Here is a 21,086-nt window from a genome sequence, read left to right on the forward strand (position 1 = left end):
GTAAAAAGGATGACTGGATTTCCTACCACCATCACCAAAACTTTTACCTGTAATCTCTACATGAAAAAGTCAGTATGCATGGGTGATTGTTTCAATATTTAACTGGAAAGTTAAACACTTGTCTCAATACATTAGAGAGACTGCTAACCAAAATGGATAGGATTTCAATGGGATTATCAAGACTAACAGGATATATTTCACACCTGAAACAGGAGGGGAGAATGAAAGCCGCTTCATACAAATCTGCTCATTTTTAATGCGCTCCAGAAATGAAGCCTGGGGACAGGAAAATCTGCTGCCTACAGATAGTTGCTTTGTAGCATTTCAAAGCAAGGGCAGCTGGGGCCGGATGCCATGTACGTTATGGAAAGGGACAAGGCTGTTGAGAAAGACAAATGAACGAATCAGATGGTACGGAGCAGGGAAGAAGGAGGGGGAGAGAGCCTGAGGGCTAGAGGAGCAGAGTTAGAGGTGGGGACATCTTCATGGCTGGCACCCAACTCAATCTTGGGAGGAGGGAAGTTTGCCTAGTGAAGATTGGCTGCTGGCTCCCCACAAGAGGCTCCTTTGCAAACCTAGAGGGGGTGGTGCTAAATAGCCTGGAGCAGAGGCTTTAAGCGAATCCAGCTTCAGCTCCTTCCATCCCATTGATAGCGACAGATGAAAGGAGCCACTTGGAGAGAAGAGATTTGGTTTCCTGGGCATAGGCACCTGGTTTCCACAACAGGTACTGGCAGCTTGGTTTGGCTGGGATTAGGACGGAGCAGACAAGTTAGTTGCCAGTGGCATCTGTGGCAATTCAGTTCCACGTCCCCTTCTGCAGCGGAGACAGCACTATCTGTGAGCCATGATGCTACTCTATCAGTGGAATGTCCTGGATGCAGTGCTACTGGTTCTGGTGCAGGGCTGGGCACAGTCCATGAGTCAGGAGTATGATTACTACAGCTGGCCTTCTGATAACTTTCAGCATGGACGCTTCTATACCAAGCAACCACAGTGTGTAGACATCCCAGCTGACCTGCAGCTCTGCCACAATGTGGGTTACAAACGCATGCGCTTACCTAATCTGCTGGAGCATGAATCTATGCCTGAGGTCAAGCAGCAAGCCAGCAGCTGGGTACCTCTGCTGGCCAAGCGATGCCACTCAGACACACAAGTTTTCCTGTGCTCTCTATTTGCACCCGTCTGTCTGGACCAGCCCATCTATCCATGCCGTTCCTTATGTGAAGTTGTCCGTGATTCATGTGCACCTGTCATGGAATCCTATGGCTTCCCCTGGCCTGACATGCTCAACTGCAACAAATTTCCCTTTGACAACGACCTGTGCATCACAGTACAGTTTGGAAACAACCAAGCTACTCAGCCACCAGGTAACAGCATGGGGGGCAGGGGAGGTGGAAAAGAAAGAGTTAATAAAGCTAGACTGAACCATTCCCATGGAATCCCACTTTACAATACTCATTAGACTAGAGTTTCTAGAACAAAAAAATATTATGCATGCTTCAGTCTAGATCAGTGTTTCCCAGTGTCAGTGCTTCCAGATGTGTGGACTTCTATTACCAGACTTCTCAGCAATGACCATGCTGGCTGGGGAGTTCTAGGCTTGAAGTCAATACACCTAGAACTTGTCTTAGATTGCAAAACACTGGTCTAGACTCATACCCTCTCTCCTGGCTGCTGCATTTAGTGGAACTGCAAAAGAGCTACCCAAGCCCTGGAGAGCATTGCTTAGATTCTTTAGTAGCTGATGGACTGAGATGAGGATGGAATATGGACTAGGCTCAGACTTCGTTTCATCCCATGCCCATTGTTCATCTGGGCCTATTCCTGATCTAGTAGTGGCTAATAGCATCAAACCAAATACCTTCTTTTTACAGGCTCTTCATATTAGGCAACTTTTACAGACGTTTGCCACGCAACATTGTACCCACGTCATTGGTGTTTTTTTGTTTTTTCCCCTTGTATTATAAGTAAGAGCAGGACATTGCCTTCTGCTTCATTATCCTCAAGATTTACATTATCTGGGCTTTTCTTTCTCTCTTGCTATCTATTCTATATATTCCAGTACACTGTAGTTAAAGTGCGTGTTCACTACCAGTGCAAAACACAGTCTGTTACTACTCTCAGCCTAGCCTGATGTGTAATTTGTTCCTTCTAATGATTTCAAGGTTGCTGTACAGAGTTTCTTTTGCTCTGGAATATTATTTCCAAGCCCAATTACATAAGCTGTAGTGTCCATATAGGATAAAACGTCCATCATAATGTGACTTTTTCTCCAGTATGCTTCTTCTAGGAGTGCAAGCTTCTTCACTTAATGCACCCTGCAGGAGGTCTTCCTCTCAGGCATACAATTCTAGGAATCATTGCGGCAGCCTCTCTCCAAAGTTTCAGATCAATAAATACAACAAGGAGAGAGGGGTTCAGAGAGATTTCAGGACTAAAAAGAAATGTTTGCCCACACGCATGCATTCATGCCTCCTATCTACAAACAGCTGTTAGCAAATTCTTTGGCACAGCCGCCAGTTGGAGGCACTGTTTGATCAAAACGGAAAGCAGGCTAATTTCAAAGGTATTCAGATCCTAAAGCAAGCTGGAAAAAGAACACAGAAACTCCTAGCTTCTCTGCACCTGGACTTGGTGAGTACCAAATCTGGATCTGGTAAGAACCAGTCTACATCTGGGACTTGGTAAGCACCATTTTCCATGTGTTTCCACAAAAAGGCTTCTGAATTTAATCAAGAGTACTTATGGAGGCAGAGTATATTACTTTGCTCCCAAATATTACAGCATTCAGAGCATTTTTTATGAGAACACTTTCCTTGGACAAGAAGCAGATACAGCCAAGCTACTTCCTGTTAACCCTGAGCTTAGAATCAGAGCTCAGCAAACTCCAGCGCAGCTTCCAGTTCCAAGTCCTTTCGTTCCAAAATTGCTCTGCCACACAGCCTGTGTCTGATCTCTAAGACAGCCAGCGTGATTCAGAGCGCTTCCATCAACAAGCTCTGTTTTATTTTCCCTTTTTCATTTTTTTTAATAGCAAGAGAAAAAAACAATGGGAAAATACAGGAAAGTTAAAATGATTTTGAAACATCAGCACTAATCTCTCTCTGTCTCTCTGGCACACACACAGGTCCTATTCACACAACCTGCTAAACTGGATCAAGAAGTTAGCATGACACATAAATGCCTAAACTTAGCCAATGGGTGTGAAAGTTACAGAGGAGTATCTTTTGTCTAAGGCAATCCTGAAGCAGTTTCTGCCTGAGTTCACCTCCCACACCCCTGCTCCCCATCAGCTGTGTCCTCTGAACAAGACTGTAGAAGTTAATCCTCTGGCCTGACAGTCAGAAGACACCCACAATCCTTGTCTGCTCCTCTAGGTATACCATCTTTCTTTTCATTTTCTCTCTCACACATTCACACTGAGATACTGCAGCCATTTAGGGGAATGAAACAGGATCAGAAAGGAGTGGTTGAGTAAGCCCCCCCCTCCAGCTCACTATAAGGGTGCCAATCCAATCAGTCATGCGGAATTTTAGTATTTTTTAAAAAACCCACAAGAAGCTACTGTCCACCTGCCTGCTTTGTGGTGGCTGAAGGATGTCAGAATCACCATTCTGAGTTTGGCTGAGACATCAGTGCTACCAGTGCAGGGGGAATTTGGCCCAAGTCAGAAATTTCTCATGGGAACACGACCAGTGTGAAATATATTTGGAGATAATACATTTACCTAGCGAGGTGGCTTTATTATTAACATCCCTTTGCCTGTTATTTTTTTCTGTTTTGGTTCTCTTTCTATAGTTTTTAATTTTTTTAAATAATTACTACATAATGGTTTTACATAATGATTGTCTATATATTTATTGTTTTACAGTATTGGATTGTTGTATGCCCCCAGAGTCACTTTTTGTGAGGTGGGCAGCCATATAAATTTGATAAATAAATAATAATCTCTACTGACTCCCATCCCATTGGATACTTAGGAACAGCTAATCATGTATTCTAATGGGGCTTCTCCATAAATTGCTTCAAAGGGCATTGGAGACATTCTGCTTTTACTCCTTTCCTACTGTCATTTTTGGTCAGTAACTTGATTAATTCTCATAATGTTTGGCAGACTGAAGAGATCATTGCTAGCAAGGATCTTTATCTGCCTATTTGTAAAGCAAGTCATGTTTGGTGGTTGAGGCTGAGTCACATGATTGCAGAAAACAGAAGTAACAAAAAGGCTAAAGAAATAACATTCTCATGCAACATATTTCACATATCCAGGATATATCTTTAATTCAAGTCCACAGTATGGGTCCAACTTTAATTACAGTACATCTTTCTTAACGTGAGGTAACCAGAAAGATGTCACATTTCTTGTATTTTAATATTCATATAACAATACGAGCCTTAGCATATCCTATTTAATAAGCTGGAAGAAAACTAGACCTACTGATTTTTCCTATGTAAAAAAAAATCTGTCCTTCACTGCTTATTTTCTCTTGTTTTCCTCTTTCCCTTTCCCCTTTCCTCAGAACCATGCTAATGGTAGTGATTATGCAAACCTTCCTAGAGGATGGTGGAGTGTAATCCCCAGGGTAGCTGCTAGAGAGCAATGTCCTAATGCATCCCACCAAGACAACATAGGTTTGAGAACAGTACTCCCTTTCCTGCTCTCGTTCCCATTGTCTTGGTCCTCACTTATCCATTGAGTAGAATGCTGGGGGCTGTAGTGGGAAGGTATGGAAGAGGCAGGTAAAAACTAAATTCTATTTACATTAAACTTAAAATTTCATATAAACATGATTATTCCTTATATATAGTATTTAATCATCCCCATTAACTGTTATGTTAAAAAACACAATTCAGCAGCTGTACTGAGATGGTTCTCCAGGGAGGTGCATCCAAAGTATTGAAGACTAAGGTAACACTCTTTAGCCATAGGTTGGGCACAGATCTACAGCTCCCATTATCCAGTGCCCAACATCTGACTAGGATGATGGGAGTTTATACCTTGTACATCTGGATAACCCCAATTTGGGGAAGTGTTCTCTGATTAGTACTCCATCTTCTAACACTTCAAAAGAAAAACAGGTAATCATTTATATTGATAACAGTTCTATATTTTTTAGCCTTTACTTGAGATTTTTCCTCCAGAGAACTCAAACAGTTTGATTTTTTTTTTTATCAGATCTCCTTATTTATGAACTTCCTTCAGAGACAATGTATTTTGGTTTACCTAATACCTTTTAAACTCAATCCTTTATTGTAAAGACTTTTAATTCAAAAGTTAAGGAAATGAAATGGAAATCAACTGGGACAAAGATCCAAGTCTGTAAAATAAAAGACACTGGGAACTAAACACAGGAATAGCTGTATGAAAAAGTTTCTCTGAAATGTATTCCTACCCCCACTCTTTCCAATAAGAAGTTCCTATCTGGATAGCTGAACTCTACATTTTCTGCTTGTTCAGGATATTTCATGACAATTAAAAAGTTCATAGCAAGTTCATTGGGAAATCACCATCATCACTTGAAATCATTTGCCTATGAAATTAGAGCCAGGAATCTACAGGGTGAAATGCTAAATGTGTCCAATTTTTTCTGAGCTCACATTCACTCTTTTTCCATCTTACAGTGTCACAGATCTGCACCCAGTGCGAGATGGAACACAAAGCGGATGGCATCATGGAGCAGATGTGTTCCAGTGACTTTGGTAAATCATGCACCCAAAGCAGCTGGGAAGGGGTCTGGGAGGAGCAGCTGTTGGGAATATGCCATATATTTTTTATTCTTTCTTCCCTTTCTCTGCTTGAGCTCCACCTTTTTCCATCAGATCCTTCAGCAGCTTCCAGATTGTTTCTGGGATCAAATCAATATGATTTTTTGCCTACAGTAGCCCTAAATTCTGACTCCAGGAAAAAGACTTTGTCTGAACCTATGGAAACCCATCTCAACTCTCAATAGACTAAAAGACCGAATCAGGATAGTTTCCTACATTTCTAAGTGACATCTCTTGTCACTTGAGTCTGCTTGACTTATATGAAGGTAACTTCCAACACCTTTGAATATTCTCACATCTGAAATACAAAGAGTTTTAATAACAGCCTGATCATAAAATTCATCTTCTGAAGACAATCACCAGGCACTAATAATAGTGCCTGGTGACTGGCTACATTCTAGTGCTTAAAGTATTGAATTTGGGCTGTAGAGATTATGGTCCATATTCCCATTTCTCTACCAACCAACCTAGTGACTAGTCACTATCTCCCCTCAGACAGTTGTGAGGATGAAATGGAAAGGAAGGAGTTTAAAAATTTAATCAAACAGGTTGAAGCAATCTGGTTTTTAAAAAGTAATATTCATCCCCTATAATTATCAGCATTTCTAGTGCTTTTTTATTTTTTATTTTCTTAATTTTGTGGTGCTCCATTTAAAAGGGTACATCATTTATTTGCTGCTTTGAATACTCCATGTACAGCAGCCAGGGTATACATTTTTAAAATAATCATAATAAAATAATCATGATGTAGTTATGGCAAGTTCAATCTTATAAAGAATGAGATCAGTCAGATACTTAGAATAATCATTCTAGGCAAACATAAGACTGAGAATAGCCGTGGTTAAAGATGACAGGTTTTTCCTTATCAAGGAACTACTATATAGGAAGCAAGCTGGTGCCAGCAGCAAAACAGTTTACTCCAATGCAGAAAATGACACATTTCACACCCTCAGTGGAGTGAGCTCTTCCAGTACACAGAATGAGGCAGCTGCTTTATGCAGGAAATTGTGTCATGAAAGGAGAGCAGTTGATTGCCACAAGGGGAGGTGGAGGTATATGCAGAAAGAGATGTGCTTGCAGAGTATTCTACTTTTGGTACCAAATTAAGGTTGTCAGCCTTGAATCTTACTCAGTTTGACATGGGGAGGAGCACCAATTTCCTTCCCCTTCCCCAAATCCAAAATAGCTCTTTTTTACTTTAGATTTCATTTCAAAAACACAATTTATAACATTCCTATAAATTTTTCCAAGGAGTCATATCTGATAAGTTGTCATATATCAATACCTGGACCTTCCTTTATTTCCAGACCATACAAGCTTACAACAAAGTGCTCCCAAAGTAGCACTCCCCCCCCCCCAAACATATAACCAAATTTGCTCATTCACTTTTGATGATCCGTCTCTTGTGCCCTCTGGTAGCTCTGTTCACATGTGATATTCCATTAGAAACAATCTATGCCAAGTCAGCCAAAGAATTCCCCTCACATGGGAAAATCAAAAGATGAAAACAGTGGTACATGAATACAACTGCAGTAATTCCCATGAATGTTGTATCTGCATTAAATGCTGCTGTGCTCTATAAAATTCTTTTAACAACTCAAACACCACCTGAGTTCAGACTGTAAAAGGAAGAAGTACTGGATGACCTGTACCTTTTCCAGATACTCTCACTACTGAAACCATAACAGACTTCATAGGTGACCAGTGTGACCATAGCTTAACAGCTGGTGGCTTGGCCTTAGAGCAAACAGACATCTATTACGTGCAAAAAAGGTAGTCAATAAGAAAATGTGACAAAAGATGAGTAAATCACTCCCATTTATTCATGCAGCTTTGACTTGTCTGACATCTACTACCTTTTGTCTTCCTCTGCCAGCATTTTAAAAAGGCCAGATTTGAAACTGTTAAAATCAAAGGAACTATACCCACTGACTCTATAATTCATATACTTCTATCTCCTTCTCTAGTTCTCCCTTCACTGACATCACTCCTTAGTCTGTAAATCCTTAATGCAATTTATCTATCCTGTCTTCCACAGTGGTGAAGATGCGCATCAAGGAGATCAAGAAGGAAAATGGGGAGAGGCGATTAGTGGCCACTCAAAAGAAAAAAAAACTGCTCAAAGTGGGGCCACTGAAACGCAAGGACACCAAAAAGCTGGTGCTGCATATGAAGAATGCAGGCACATGTCCTTGTCCTCAGCTTGATGACCTCAGTGGCAGCTTTCTGGTTATGGGTCGAAAAGTGGGTGGGAGACTGCTAGTCTTGGCCATTTACCGCTGGGAGAAGAACAACAAGGAGATGAAATTTGCTGTCAAGTTCATGTTCTCTTATCCATGTTCCATGCACTATCCATTCTTTTATGGATCAGACCCCCACTGAATGCCCCCCCCTCACAAATATCCTTCTTCTGTGGGCAGGCTGACATCAAGATGCAAGTTGTTAGAGCCCATCCTTCCAACAATTTGGTTTTCCACAGGACAACTTGGATTTAATTAAAAATCTTCATAAGAATTCTGCCCATTGTTGATACTCATCTCACTTCAGAGAGCTTACAGAAATGCCTCCTTATCCTCAATACACCATCAGCTGCCAAATAAGAACAGTCTTTGTGGCTGTGAGCAATAACATCATCAGGCCCAGTGTATCCTCCCTTCATCAGTATCTGAATTGTTCAGTATTTTAATGGGAACATATAATTAAACTGGAACATTTAAAATAAATTTCTCCATTTTCAATTCCTTCTAATAAAAAGTCTTAAAATGCATAAATATTATGATCAGGAAATCCATGTTTAATGAGCCATTCATTTATACATTCTTTTCAACCTACTCTAAAGCAACTTATTACATTATTTTTTAACAATAGTCCAGGAATGAAGTTCCAAGTATGGTAGATCATCCTATTTTCACGTGCTTGAAGAAATACATGTTGATCAAACTAGGACTCCACTAAGACTGGCCAAATTTTGGCCTTCTTTAATTCCAACCCCAACTTCCACTTCTAGCTTTCTTCCAGACCAAACAGAATTTCAAGCAGAGATTGAGCAAAATTTCTCCAAGATGGTGCTAGAGGACAGTCAGTACTTTTGAGTTAAAGTGACTCTTTATCCATAATTTCACATACATACATCCTTGCCATTACCAGCTCTATGCTGAATCATGTGGGCATGTGTTAAGGCAGAGTTGCTGGATATGGTTTTGGAACTATTTCTAATATTACTCTAGAGGATGGCATTGTGTCTTATGTCCAAAAAACAGAGCAAGAGGCATCCAGATTATCCATGATCAATTATACTGGGGAGGGGATGACTATCCCAAATTTATGGGGAATACCACTGAAAAATATACCCGTTGGCTTCCTTGTTCTTTCAGTCTTTTCCCTACCACTTCCCACATTACCTACCTAGAGACTGCTGAAAATTTTGCACCTATTATGTGCCGATACTAAAGCAACAAATATTCCTGTGTGGAACCTCAAGGAAGGATGCCAAATCAACCAGGCCTGTCCACGTGCAGGATGCCAGACTACCAAGAGACAAGGCAGATGGCAAACAGGGTGGGGTTGTCTTCCTCATCTCTTCCAGCTGGACACAGAAATACGTACATAGCATTAGCACTGCTGGGGGACAAGAGAACTGCCTAAGACAAAGCAAATGGAGGGGAGTAATCCTGGCTTGCACACAGATAAATTTTTCAAAGGGACTTACTCCTAGCCAAAACTTGCAGGGAAGAGAGAAGAGAGTGGCTAAGAAGATATCTTCCAGTCAGGAAAAAAACTGTCTCAGATACTCTATAGCAGTGTTTCTCAATCTCAGCACTTCTAAGATATGTGGACTTTAAGATGTGGAAGTCTGCAAAGTTTACATCTCTCTTACATGACACACACATGCACATTGTGGAGATCAAGACTGCTGGCTGCTATCATTGTTGCCGCAACTCTTAAATATTTGTCTATAATAGGTGAATTTTTGTAGGTGAAGAAATGGACATCCCTGAAGTTTTAGAACAAAAATTGGGGGGGGGGGGCGGAGGGAAGGAAGGAAAGAGAAAGATATGCAGAAGAGAAAGAGTAATTTGCAGCAGACAGAATTTGAAAAAATAGCACTTTGAGAGTTATCTCTTAAGAATCAGTTGTGTAAGAAAAGAGCATTATATTGCACTGACCCTGAATATTTCTAATAAGTTGCAGGAGTCTATATCTTAGTTTGCCTTCCATCCATGTCTTTTCTTTCACTTTCTTTTTCCCTAGAAAGTCTTTATCTTTGGGGTTATATGCTGCCACTGCAAGCAACAGTAGCAACAGTATTGGTGGCTTGGTTTCAATTCTCCATCCTCCATTGTACCCCAGACCTAATGCTGTGCCAGAACCTGGGATTGCCTCCAAAGATACGATATTTTGGAGTGATGAGGGCTTTTAGTTCCTAAATCTTCAGATTTAACTACTTCTAATGTAATCTGTAATATTCCTTGCAAGGTGGTAACTATTTGCTAATTAAATGAAGAAAATGAAAATACAATTGTTAAAAACTGACAAAACACACTTCCCCATTTAAGCTTCACAACTAGCATTTCTTAATTGCATTAATTGTGTACAGTATCCCCTACATATCATCTGCAACTTTCAACCACCAACAAGGAAGCATCTCATAATTCCATCTATAATGATCTTTGAAAGACTGATCAGGTCTTTCCCTCATAAAGTCATCTCAAACACACACACACACACACACACACAATTCTGAAAGTTGGAAGCATAAAGGTTTTGCTGACACAACAGCACAGCTCTGGAATTCCCTTTGTTCAACCTTCTCTATCAATTACTACCTTTGTCTCATTCTTCTTCAAAACATCCTCTTAAATCATGCTACAACTTACATCTATTCTTGTAAACAAAACCTCTTCATTCCGCTCTCAGACTATGTAACACAAACTCTTTTAAAAAGTCAATTCTCCCTCTCCAAAGAAAAGTTATGGAAAAAGTATCCTACTCACAAACACCACCAGTTATTATCCCATAAATTATGTCTTCTGATTTATAGTTCCTCTACAACAGTTTAGGGCTGGTTTCTACTAAATCTGCCAGTGTGAGACCCATATTTGCTTAAAGACATGGGAGCAATAGAGCCCTGCTTTATGCAATAACATTTATCATTTCTATACATCAGACCACAGAAGTTAGCCTCTTTAATAGAATTAAGATGAAGCATTACTATTGTGCATTTACATGCCACCTCCATCCTAGAATTTAATTTCAGTTCCTCAGAATCAAGCTTTGAATTCAACAAGGGGTTCTCTGTATAAATGTCTTTATGATTTTATTGTTAATTAAGTATTCATAAGAAACTTATTTTTATTATTGTAATTGATCTTCACTGAGTTAGAAGTATTTAGCTCCTCTGAGATTAGCAAAATCTCTCATAACTAACTTCTAGCACCAATCTAAGTTACAACATACTGGTTTCTGAAATCAACATTATGCTGATTAACCCTATCATCATTATGCTTAAAGTATTATTAATCCTTCAAATAATAGCAGACTTGGACTATAATTATAACACTTCATGGTTTCGGTCTCATCTATCCAACCCTGGCACTTATTTTTAAGTAAAGTTACATTTTGGAAAAAGGAATGCTTCAACCAAATTCCAATTCTAACTTGCTGGGAAAAAAACACTAGCTATTACTCTAGCTATTTTCTCAACTTTACCAATGATGAATACTTTTGCATTCAAGGGAGAAAAAGTACAGACTTCATCAAGTTAATTTACTTTTAAAATTACCCTTTAAATTTTTAACTTGAGAGCAATAGGCAAAATGACACCATTTTTAATGTGAAAAAGCTATTAAGCCACACAAGAAATGCCCTGGAGCTGGCTGAGACCTCAAGGCCTCACTCTGTAACAGCTCTGACCCTGACCTCTGCCCCCTTCAGCACCCACTATGATTAGTTTCTCTGACTCTTCAGTGTGGCCAGCAGCAGCACTGTTTCCTTATATTTCCAGTCAAATGACAATTAATAAATATAGTAATAAAAGCTTTACATTACCTTAGCAAGAGGATTTGGCAACAACTATCAGGATACAGTAAACTGACCTACCCCAGGGCAGTTTTATATGTGCAGTTTGGAGCAGGGGGAGGAGAGGAGTTCCTCATTTGGTCAAGTTTTAAAAACTCATACTGTATCAGTGACACAGGAAATTATTAGAAATATTGTATGAGTGGTGTACAAAGTCTTAAGTAATATATTATTACTGCTGTATTTTTACTTACACAGACCTCATTTCTCCAGTAGCCTACTAATCAATTTTTAAATGCTGATAGGAGGGTGGGATGAATAGATCTATTCACCTCTTCTATAAATTAACAATCTAAAGCCTAATTAAAAGTGCTACTGGTGGGACTTACTTCACAAATGTGTTTTATAGACACCAAAGTCTCAGGTGTTTTTGTCATTTTAAAAGATGGCAGGAAGTAGACAGGAAGTTTTAATTTTTATACAATTCATAACCCATGTTTCTCATGGGAGCTCGCATCTGCACAGAGACCCCTCTCATGGGAGCTCCTAGGCTCCTGCTTGCACCACACATTACATATTAAAAAAATAATACGTTACAATTGGGAAACTGGCATTATAAAGAAAAATGCCAACCTTCAGCATCATCTTTATGATACTGCTCTTCAGAACTTCACCTGGAAATAGCCACCTCTCCAGAAAAAGGTTAGCAGAAGCAGCAGAGAACCAGGAGTATGTGAGAGAAGCAGAGAGGAGGGAGCATCCTAATGACCTGGAGCCATGTAATAGCTATGTCCCCCAAGGCAGCCAAAATCCTTTCTCCCACCCCAACAGTTATTTTAAATGAGCATCCACAACTCAAAATTCCAAATGATCCAAGCAACTCAAAAATGTTGGGAGTCCCTAATTTACTGTGAAGATTTATAAAATGTCACTTCACAACTCAAAGAATCCACCTAGTCCTGGAATATATTTTTAGCAGATGCCTTTGATGATATGTACAACTGTCCACAATCAGAAGAGGGAAATTCAGTTTATCTATTAAATCAAAAGTACAGTGTTCTAAATCTATTTCCAGACTGTTTTTGTATCTATGTTCCTAATGTCCCCAAAGCAAAAGGCATTCTCAGTTGTATTTCCATCAGGCATACTCAATACCTCACCATGGTTGAGTCTCAAAGGGACTGTCCAAGATACTGCCAGCTCCACAAAACACTTCCTCTTGGCATTTGGGATTACATCTGTTATGCTCCATCTCATATTCCACATGCTTCAGCACATTATAGACACATTTGTCTGTTTTTTTGAGACCACCATATCCTGTATGTCCCAATGAACTACTCCCATTCTGTTATTCCCCATCACACATCCTATGTTCCATTGTTCTATCTGTATGCTAATGCTCTTCTTCCAGAAATGTGTATCCATAGCAGGGATCCTGCTATATCACCCCTCTAGCCCTCACAGCAATAAAAATTACTTCAGACTCTGAAAATGTTGGCTTTACTACCCAAGGATACTGTTTATTGTTAGGATATTTATTACTCTGCAATAGTCCAAAAACATTCCACTTCTGTAGAAGGGATCCACCTCCTGAGGAAGCTCCCTGTCTTTCAGTTAGGCTTTGCTTTAGCAAGAACTCTGATTAACTACAGCAGCCTCTGTCTTCTAACAATGCAGGGATGAAAAGCACACATTTTCCAGATCCTAGTTTGACCATGCTAAGGAGCTGTAGCTAAAAACTAAGAAAAGCAAAGTCAGTGGCATGGAGGTGGGGAAGGGAGAGAAACATTGTCCTCACCTGGGATAGGGAGAAAAAGTAGATCCAGCTACATCACTGGTTGGACAACAACAGTTGGTCCTCTTGGCACTGCAAAGCCTGCTCTCAGAGCCAACTATAAACATCATCTGAAGGAAGACCCAGCCTCCATTTCAGAACACACACACACACACACACACACACAGAGGGATGGCACCTTAGCAACAGTAGAACACATACTTTGAGAGGTTTGAGGAGTCCAAATGCCAAGAGTGACTTTGCAAAAATGAGGACAGCCAACCTCCTGTCAGCCAAGCTCCAGAAAAAAATTGGGGCCACAGACTAGAAAAGAAATGTTTGCTCTTGGATTTGGGAGGAGGGAAGGAAGCCTACAGTAGTTTAGTGCATAAAGAATTCTCCACACAATCAGGATTGCAGGAACCTCCTCAGTTGCTTACAAGAAAGAGAGCGGGAGCACACAGAGCAGTCAGCAGGTTAGATGTGCTGGCCCCCTCCTATTACAAGTATAGGGAGGAAGAAAAGAAGCAGTGCGGTTGCTTGACTCCCTCCAAGTAGCAGCTAGTGTAGTGTAAGATCCACAGCAGATTCATCTGAAGACTGGATTCCATACTGGCGTCTCACTTGGTGAGTGCTTGGTTACACTGCCCACATACGAAGACCGTCTCCCGCTGGGCATCAGGAGCTGCAATTAAAAACACCAGTTGGAATTTCAGGACTAACCAAAGCTCATGCAGCTTCCCACCCACTACACCTTTCCAGGCATATCCTCAGAATATCTACTGTCTTCCCACTACAGCAGGTCAGGATTTCCCCGATCAACAATGGGAGAGGCAAACATCCACCCGCAGGACTTTTACTTAAATCAGTGTTGTCCAAACTTGGCCACTTTAAGATGAGTGGACTTCAACTCCCAGAATTCCCCAGCCAGCCATGCTCCCAATTCTGGGAGTTGAAGTCCACTCATCTTAAAGTGGCCAAGTTTGGACAACACTGACTTAAATGATTCTCCCCTCCATCCCATCTGCGCCTCTTTTTTTTCTTATTCGCTTACCTGTAGCCCCCATGTAGCTCTTGGGAACTTTGAAAGAACAGCACCTGGAGCAAAAACTGTTCCCACAATTACTGCAGCTTCGCTAGAGAAGGAAAAGATGCAAGAAGATGAGTGAGCAGGCTGCAGAGTTCAGCCTGAGATCCAGAAGAAGAGGCAGGGAAAAAACAAGATGGAACAGACCAGGCAGGGAGTTGGTGGGCTAGAGAAGAGACTCACCCTCTTCTTCAATACAGAGAAAGTGGCAGAACAACTTGCACAGTTTCCTGCAACAGATCAGAAGGATACAAGTAACTGTCACATCTAATCACTACTTTTCTTCTTTTAGTGAACTGCACCAAAATCCTGCCCTTCCTTTCTTTCTCCAATCCCTGGACAGTGCTCTTACCCATCCACAGCCCCATCATGCCACCAATGGCTGGATTCACACACAGCTCACAAAAACCAAGTTAACAAAATACAAAACACAAAATCCTGTGCTCATATAATACACATTGCCCAAACAAACAGGCCAGAGTTCAGCTTAATGTACAGTCAGGTCCAGAAATATTGGGACATCGACACAATTCTAACATCTTTGGCTCTATACACCACCACAATGGATTTGGAATGAAACAAACACAATGTGCGTTAACTGCAGACTGTCAGCTTTAATTTGAGGGTATGTACATCCAACTCAGGTGAACGGTGTAGGAATTACAACAGTTTGCATATGTGCCTCCCACTTGGTAAGGGACCAAAAGTAATGGGACAATTGGCTTCTCAGCTGTTCCATGGCCAGGTGTGTGATATCCCCTCAGTACCCCAATTACAATGTGCAGATAAAAGGCCCAGAGTTCATTTCAAGTGTGCTATTTGCATTTGGAATCTGTTGCTGTCAACTCTCAAGATGAGATCCAAAGAGCTGTCACTATCAGTGAAGCAAGCCATCATTAGGCTGAAGAAACAAAACAAACCCATCAGAGAGATAGCAAGAACATTAGACGTGGCCAAAACAACTGTTTGGAACATTCTCAAAAAGAAGGAACGCACCGGTGAGCTCAGCAACATCAAGAGACCCGGGAGACAACGGAAAACAACTGTGGTGGATGACTGAAGAATTCGTTCCCTGGTGAAGAAAACACCCTTCACAACAGTTGGCCAGATCAAGAACACTCTCCAGGAAGTAGGTGTATGTGTGTCAAAGTCAACAATCAAAAGAAGACTTCACCAGAGTGAATACAGAGGGTTCACCACAAGATGTAAACCATTGGTGAGCCTCAAAAACAGGAAGGCCAGATTAGAGTTTGCCAAACGACATCTAAAAAAGCCTTCACAGTTCTGGAACAACATCCTATGGACAGATGAGACCAAGATCAACTTGTACCAGAGTGATGGGAAGAGAAGAGTATGGAGAAGGAAAGGAACTGCTCATGATCCTAAGCATACACCTCATCAGTGAAGCATGGTGGTGGTAGTGTCATGGCGTGGGCATGTATGGCTGCCAATGGAGCTGGTTCTCTTGTATTTATTGATGATGTGACTGCTGACAAAAGCAGCAGGATGAATTCTGCAGTGTTTCGGGCAATATTATCTGCTCACATTCAGCCAAATGCTGCAGAACTCATTGGACGGCGCTTCACAGTACAGATGGACAATGACCCAAAGCATACTGCAAAAGCAACCAAAGAGTTTTTGAAGGGACAGAAGTGGAATGTTATGCAATGGTCAAGTCAGTCACCTGACCTGAATCCCATTGAGCATGCATTTCACTTGCTGAAGACAAAACTGAAGGGAAAATGCCCCAAGAACAAGCAGGAACTGAAGACAGTTGCAGTAGAGGCCTGGCAGAGCATCACCAGGGATGAAACCCAGCGTCTGGTGATGTCTATGCGTTCCAGGCTTCAGGCTGTGATTGACTGCAACGGATTTGCAATCAAGTATTAAAAAGGGAAAGTTTGATGTATGATTATTATTCTGTCCCATTACTTTTGGTCCCTTAACAAGTGGGAGGCACATATGCAAACTGTTGTAATTCCTACACCGTTCACCTGAGTTGGATGTACATACTCTCAAATTAAAGCTGACAGTCTGCAGTTAACGCACATTGTGTTTGTTTCATTCCAAATCCATTGTGGTGGTGTATAGAGCCAAAGATGTTAGAATTGTGTCGATGTCCCAATATTTCTGGACCTGACTGTATGTTCACATTTGACTAGACCAGTCTGGAGACTAGAGGGTCTGGTTCACATTTGACTAGACCAGTCTGGAGACTGACCTATGGTCAGCTTGTGCCAAGAAATTCAGAATAAGAATCCTCTGGAAGAATCTGGATATGGGAAAATTTGGATTCAGGAAGAAGAAGGAGGGGAGGGGAGGGGAGGGGAGGGAAGGGGAGGGGAGGGGAAGGGAGGGGAGGGGGGAGCAGCAGCAGCAGCATGGGGGGAAGCTCTGACTCAATATGGTCCCTCTCTGGGAAGACATCAATTCTTCAACCTGCAACCTTGTGCCAAGTGCACAAATGTGACAATTCTATATACACATGGAAATTGGCATTGGGTGAAGTATCCCCCTACCTAAAAACTCTCAGGAGGAACCAAAGATATAGAGGGCATCAAATTTTAACAGATGAAATAGAGAAAGACTGGTATAAAACCTCTCAGCTTACTGAGTGATTCTGGTCAAGTTGCTTTTTCAAAACACAATTATTTAGTATAATATATCCACCAATTTTTGGACCTAGCACCCAGCCTCTTTTTTTAACCCAGAGTTCTCAATACAATGTTGGTGAAATTCAGTGGTACAAGTTTTTTTTTAAAGAAATAACTAGCAAATCAGGTGAACTTGGAAAAGATTAAGTTGGATGCAGTGGGAATTGATAACTTAAGGAGAGTGTGCAGTAAAACAAGAAAAGATAGTATCAGTGATGAATGGGTGTTGAATGAATTTCAAAAAAGCAAGACCTATAAAAAGGAAGTACATATAAATGGTTCAGTCATATAGAAAGAATGAACTAGGATTGAATTGCAAAACAAATACATGGATTAGTGAATGAGATGAGAAGAAGTTAACTGACAGAGTTGATGAGATTCTCAAAAAGAGACCCTTTAACAAAAGACAACACATGAAACAATATACAGACATGGTGGAAACAAGTATGATTTTCAAGGACAGAAAGCTACGGAGAGATATAGTGAATGGTGTTGGTCTAAATAAATTTTAGCTATCTTTAGTATTAATATTAGGCCTAGTATTTTTTACTCCTTTTCTGCAAAATGGAGAACATGCTTATCCCAAAAGGGAATCACGATGGATATATATGTATATATGTAGGTAAATGTATTAAACTTCCAAAAGGGTTAAAGTAGCTTTTTTACTTTAAAACAAAACTTCATACACACTTTAAAAGCAGGAAAAAGAGAGAGCTAGTCTGGTGTAGTGATTAAGGCTCCAGGCTAGAAACCGGGAGACTGTGAGTTCTAGTCCTGCCTTAGCCATGAAAGCCAGCTGGGTGATCTTGGGCCAGTCATTCTCTCAGCTCTAGGAAAGAGGCAATGGCAAACCACTTCTGAAAAACCTTGCCAAGAAAACTGCAGAGATTTGTCCAGGCAGTCTCCAAGAATCAGACATAATTAAATTGATTAAAAAAAACCAAAAACTAAAAATATTTTCTTGTGGCCCTTGGGAACTAGTGAAACTGGGAAGAGGCATGTGTGATCCCTGGTCAAAAAAAGATTCCCACCCCTACACCAAACAAGATTGATGATGATTTTTCTTGGCCCTGATATTTTTAATGTTCTATTATACATAGTTGTGGTCAGGATGACATTTTTCTGTCATGACCCATCTAACATTACCTGGTCCTAATTTTCTCTGTAGAAGCTTTTGGATCAAGCCTCCACTTCTGCCAATACTCTTGAATAATCCTGCTTCATTCCTAACAATATACACCTCTCAGAACAACTCTCTACCATGTCCATCTTTCAGTCCAGTACCGAGGTTGTTGGTTGGGTAGCGTTTGCGCAGACGTTCTGTCAACCGTGACACCCTGCTACGAATCACTTCGTTCTTGCTCATAAAGGGACTGTCAGGTAGGCCAAGTTCAAACTCTCCTGAACCCTGGGAGATGTCATCCTCCTCCTAGACAGAAAGAAAGGTTGTCAGGAATGCAGTACACACACTGTGAAAAACTTGAGGGCATGAATATAACGACATCCTGGAAGGCACAATCCAGAAGTACAGCTCCAAACTCTAGGAGAAGCTGGGCCAAGCCTGGAGAAAGGATGGGGTGGCACAAAAATGTTAAAGGTAGTCCTCAAATTTGGAAGGGTGGATAAGGAGATGGGATATGAACCAGACAAAAAATACAGCAAAGGCTGAATCTTAAGATGTCAGAAATCACAAACAATAGAATAAAAAGGGAATTCAAGCTTAGGACACAGCAGCCCAGTTCTTGCACTCACCATTACAAGCAGTTGAGTCTCCTGTTCTTGCAGCAAGGACAAAAGACAAGAGAAGATGGCCAAAAGACAGAAAACAGTACAACCCCATCCAATTCAAGTGTATCCTTTTCCATTTATAGGAGAGCATAATTATTTAAAGGTCCCTTTTCTTTCTTGTTCACACCTAGAAGTATTCACATCATAGGTACAAAACCTGACCTGCATCCTATCACTAACCTTAGCAACAGGAATGATAAATTTATTTATTTAAACACTTTTTATAGCCACTCATCTTGCTATCTCAACTCTGGGCAGCTAATGAGAAATTAAAACAACAAAGAATCCCAAATTAATTTGAAAAAGAAATTACAATAACAATCAATTAATATAGCATGTGGCAATTGTCCAAATAGATAATCCCATCTTAACAATCAATAAGAAACATCAACAAACCAACCAACAGGGCTCACCTGATATCCTGGCCCTGCCACATTTAATCCACTGACTTATCAACATTTCCCTTTTCCAGCCTTCTCCAACCTGGTATTCTCCAGAGGTTTTGGACTGTAATGTCCACAGTTCATACCCAGCATGGTCAAGGACTGGGAGTTAAAGTCCAACACCTCTGGAAAGCACTGGGCTGGAGTAGACTGACTGACTTGTCTCAGGACAGACCAATCCGGATTCTCAAACCACAGACCTCAATTGCATCCTTGAATTCATCATCAGGTTCTGCTTCCTCTGCTTCCTCCACACTGCCAGGGGTCAGATCCTATAAAGAAGCCAACAGCTGAAGTTACTGTTAAAGGAGCAGGAGTTCAGGAATAAACTTAGAAAATTAGTAAATGAACAGGACTGAGCTGAAAAAGTATAGCACAGCAGAGAAATTAGCAACTCATTGCCTGCTAAATGTAGACCAGCATTCGTTCTGCCTCGTAATCAGCTGAGATTAAAAAAAAATCCAGAAAGGAGGAGGAAAGAGAAGGATGGCAACTCTCCCAAGAGGACCCCTGCAGGCAATCCTTAGGTCACAAGGTTTTTATGCCAGGATAGATAAAATCCTACAAATAGAATGATTTCAGAATGTACAGATGTAATTATTTCTTTACTTTGCTCCTTCCACCAAGTCTTACCTCAGTACCAGCCAGTGTAGGTGTCCAGTCTGGCAAGACACTAGCTCCCACTTCTCCAACATCCAGCTCTTCCGGCTCTGGAGCCACAGGGATGGATCTGAAGCCCAAGCGCTGCTCTACAGCTGACTTTAGGTCCAGCATCACTGGGAACAGAACAAGAAATGGCCAAACATCCTCCATGAGCTCAGGAGAACTTCTCAACAGACCAGCTCAAGCTTCTGACCCTGGCAGAGCAGCAGGTCATTCACACCCACCACAGTCCAAATGCCAAGAAGTACAGGCAGAAGAGCAGACACTGTCCTGATTCAATTACAGAAGATGAACTTGCACATTGCACTAGGCCAGTACAGCAATCGCTGAACCCAACTATTGTGTTATGTAAAAATATAATTTATGGCTTAATGTTATATGTAACCCAGGCTACTATAATTTGGTGAAGAAATCATGGATAAAACAAAGCAATGCTGAAAATGATATCTGAATCCAGCCTATGTTTAGAATGAAGTAACCACACCATGGTCTAATGATCTCAGTTTCCTCACTCCCTGCTACCACATGGAAAAAAAATAATAAACCAGAAGTGCCAAATATGGCTATGAATATTCTCCAGAATGCACTTCTAACACAAAACCTGAAAACCTTAATGCCATCCAGTCAAGGTTTATTTTCCTTTGTACTACTTTCCTGCTGTCCACTAATAAGAGGTCTATATCAAATCCCTCTAGATTTTTAGTGGACTATTCATCAACTCAGAAAATTGGTCTAAGAACTCTGGTTGCTTTGTATAATGAAGCAACAAATATTTTTGGGACGAGAGGGTTAGCTTCCCTAAATTTCATGAGACAAAGTACCCAAGAGGGCTTTTGTTCAATCACATACCAAAAGTGGATCTCTGCGGTATATTTTCCACTGGAAACCTA

General features: G+C 40.9%; 2 protein-coding genes across 5 annotated transcripts in view; one reads left to right on the plus strand and one right to left on the minus strand.

Moving 5' to 3' along the window:
- The first annotated feature begins 815 nt into the window (after positions 1 to 815).
- On the plus strand, positions 816 to 8,181 carry SFRP5 (secreted frizzled related protein 5). Its single transcript, XM_007419923.3, has 3 exons — positions 816 to 1,370; positions 5,626 to 5,703; positions 7,808 to 8,181. Exons 1-3 carry the CDS (start codon positions 848 to 850, stop codon positions 8,149 to 8,151), a joined length of 945 nt encoding a protein of 314 aa, XP_007419985.2. The 5' UTR covers positions 816 to 847; the 3' UTR covers positions 8,152 to 8,181.
- ZFYVE27 (zinc finger FYVE-type containing 27) overlaps positions 4,247 to 21,086 on the minus strand; it is a 28,481-nt gene continuing 11,641 nt past the window's right edge. For 3 of the 4 annotated variants that reach the window (XM_025169091.2, XM_088131791.1, XM_088131790.1), the window contains 6 exons: positions 20,167 to 20,309; positions 19,734 to 19,805; positions 18,563 to 18,731; positions 14,832 to 14,878; positions 14,616 to 14,697; positions 4,247 to 14,246 (listed from right to left, as the gene is read on the minus strand). In XM_025169091.2, coding sequence (XP_025024859.1) covers positions 14,182 to 14,246; positions 14,616 to 14,697; positions 14,832 to 14,878; positions 18,563 to 18,731; positions 19,734 to 19,805; positions 20,167 to 20,309 — 578 coding nt within the window. In that variant the 3' untranslated portion in view covers positions 4,247 to 14,181. The remainder of the gene's footprint in view (positions 14,247 to 14,615; positions 14,698 to 14,831; positions 14,879 to 18,562; positions 18,732 to 19,733; positions 19,806 to 20,166; positions 20,310 to 21,086) is intronic. The other variant, XM_088131792.1, reaches the window with a different exon arrangement.

This window comes from Python bivittatus, unplaced genomic scaffold (genome assembly GCF_059951505.1).
Source record: "Python bivittatus isolate LINGU-HERP-01145 unplaced genomic scaffold, Pbiv_v1 ctg000980_np1212, whole genome shotgun sequence".
In the NCBI taxonomy this organism is placed as follows: domain Eukaryota; kingdom Metazoa; phylum Chordata; class Lepidosauria; order Squamata; family Pythonidae; genus Python; species Python bivittatus.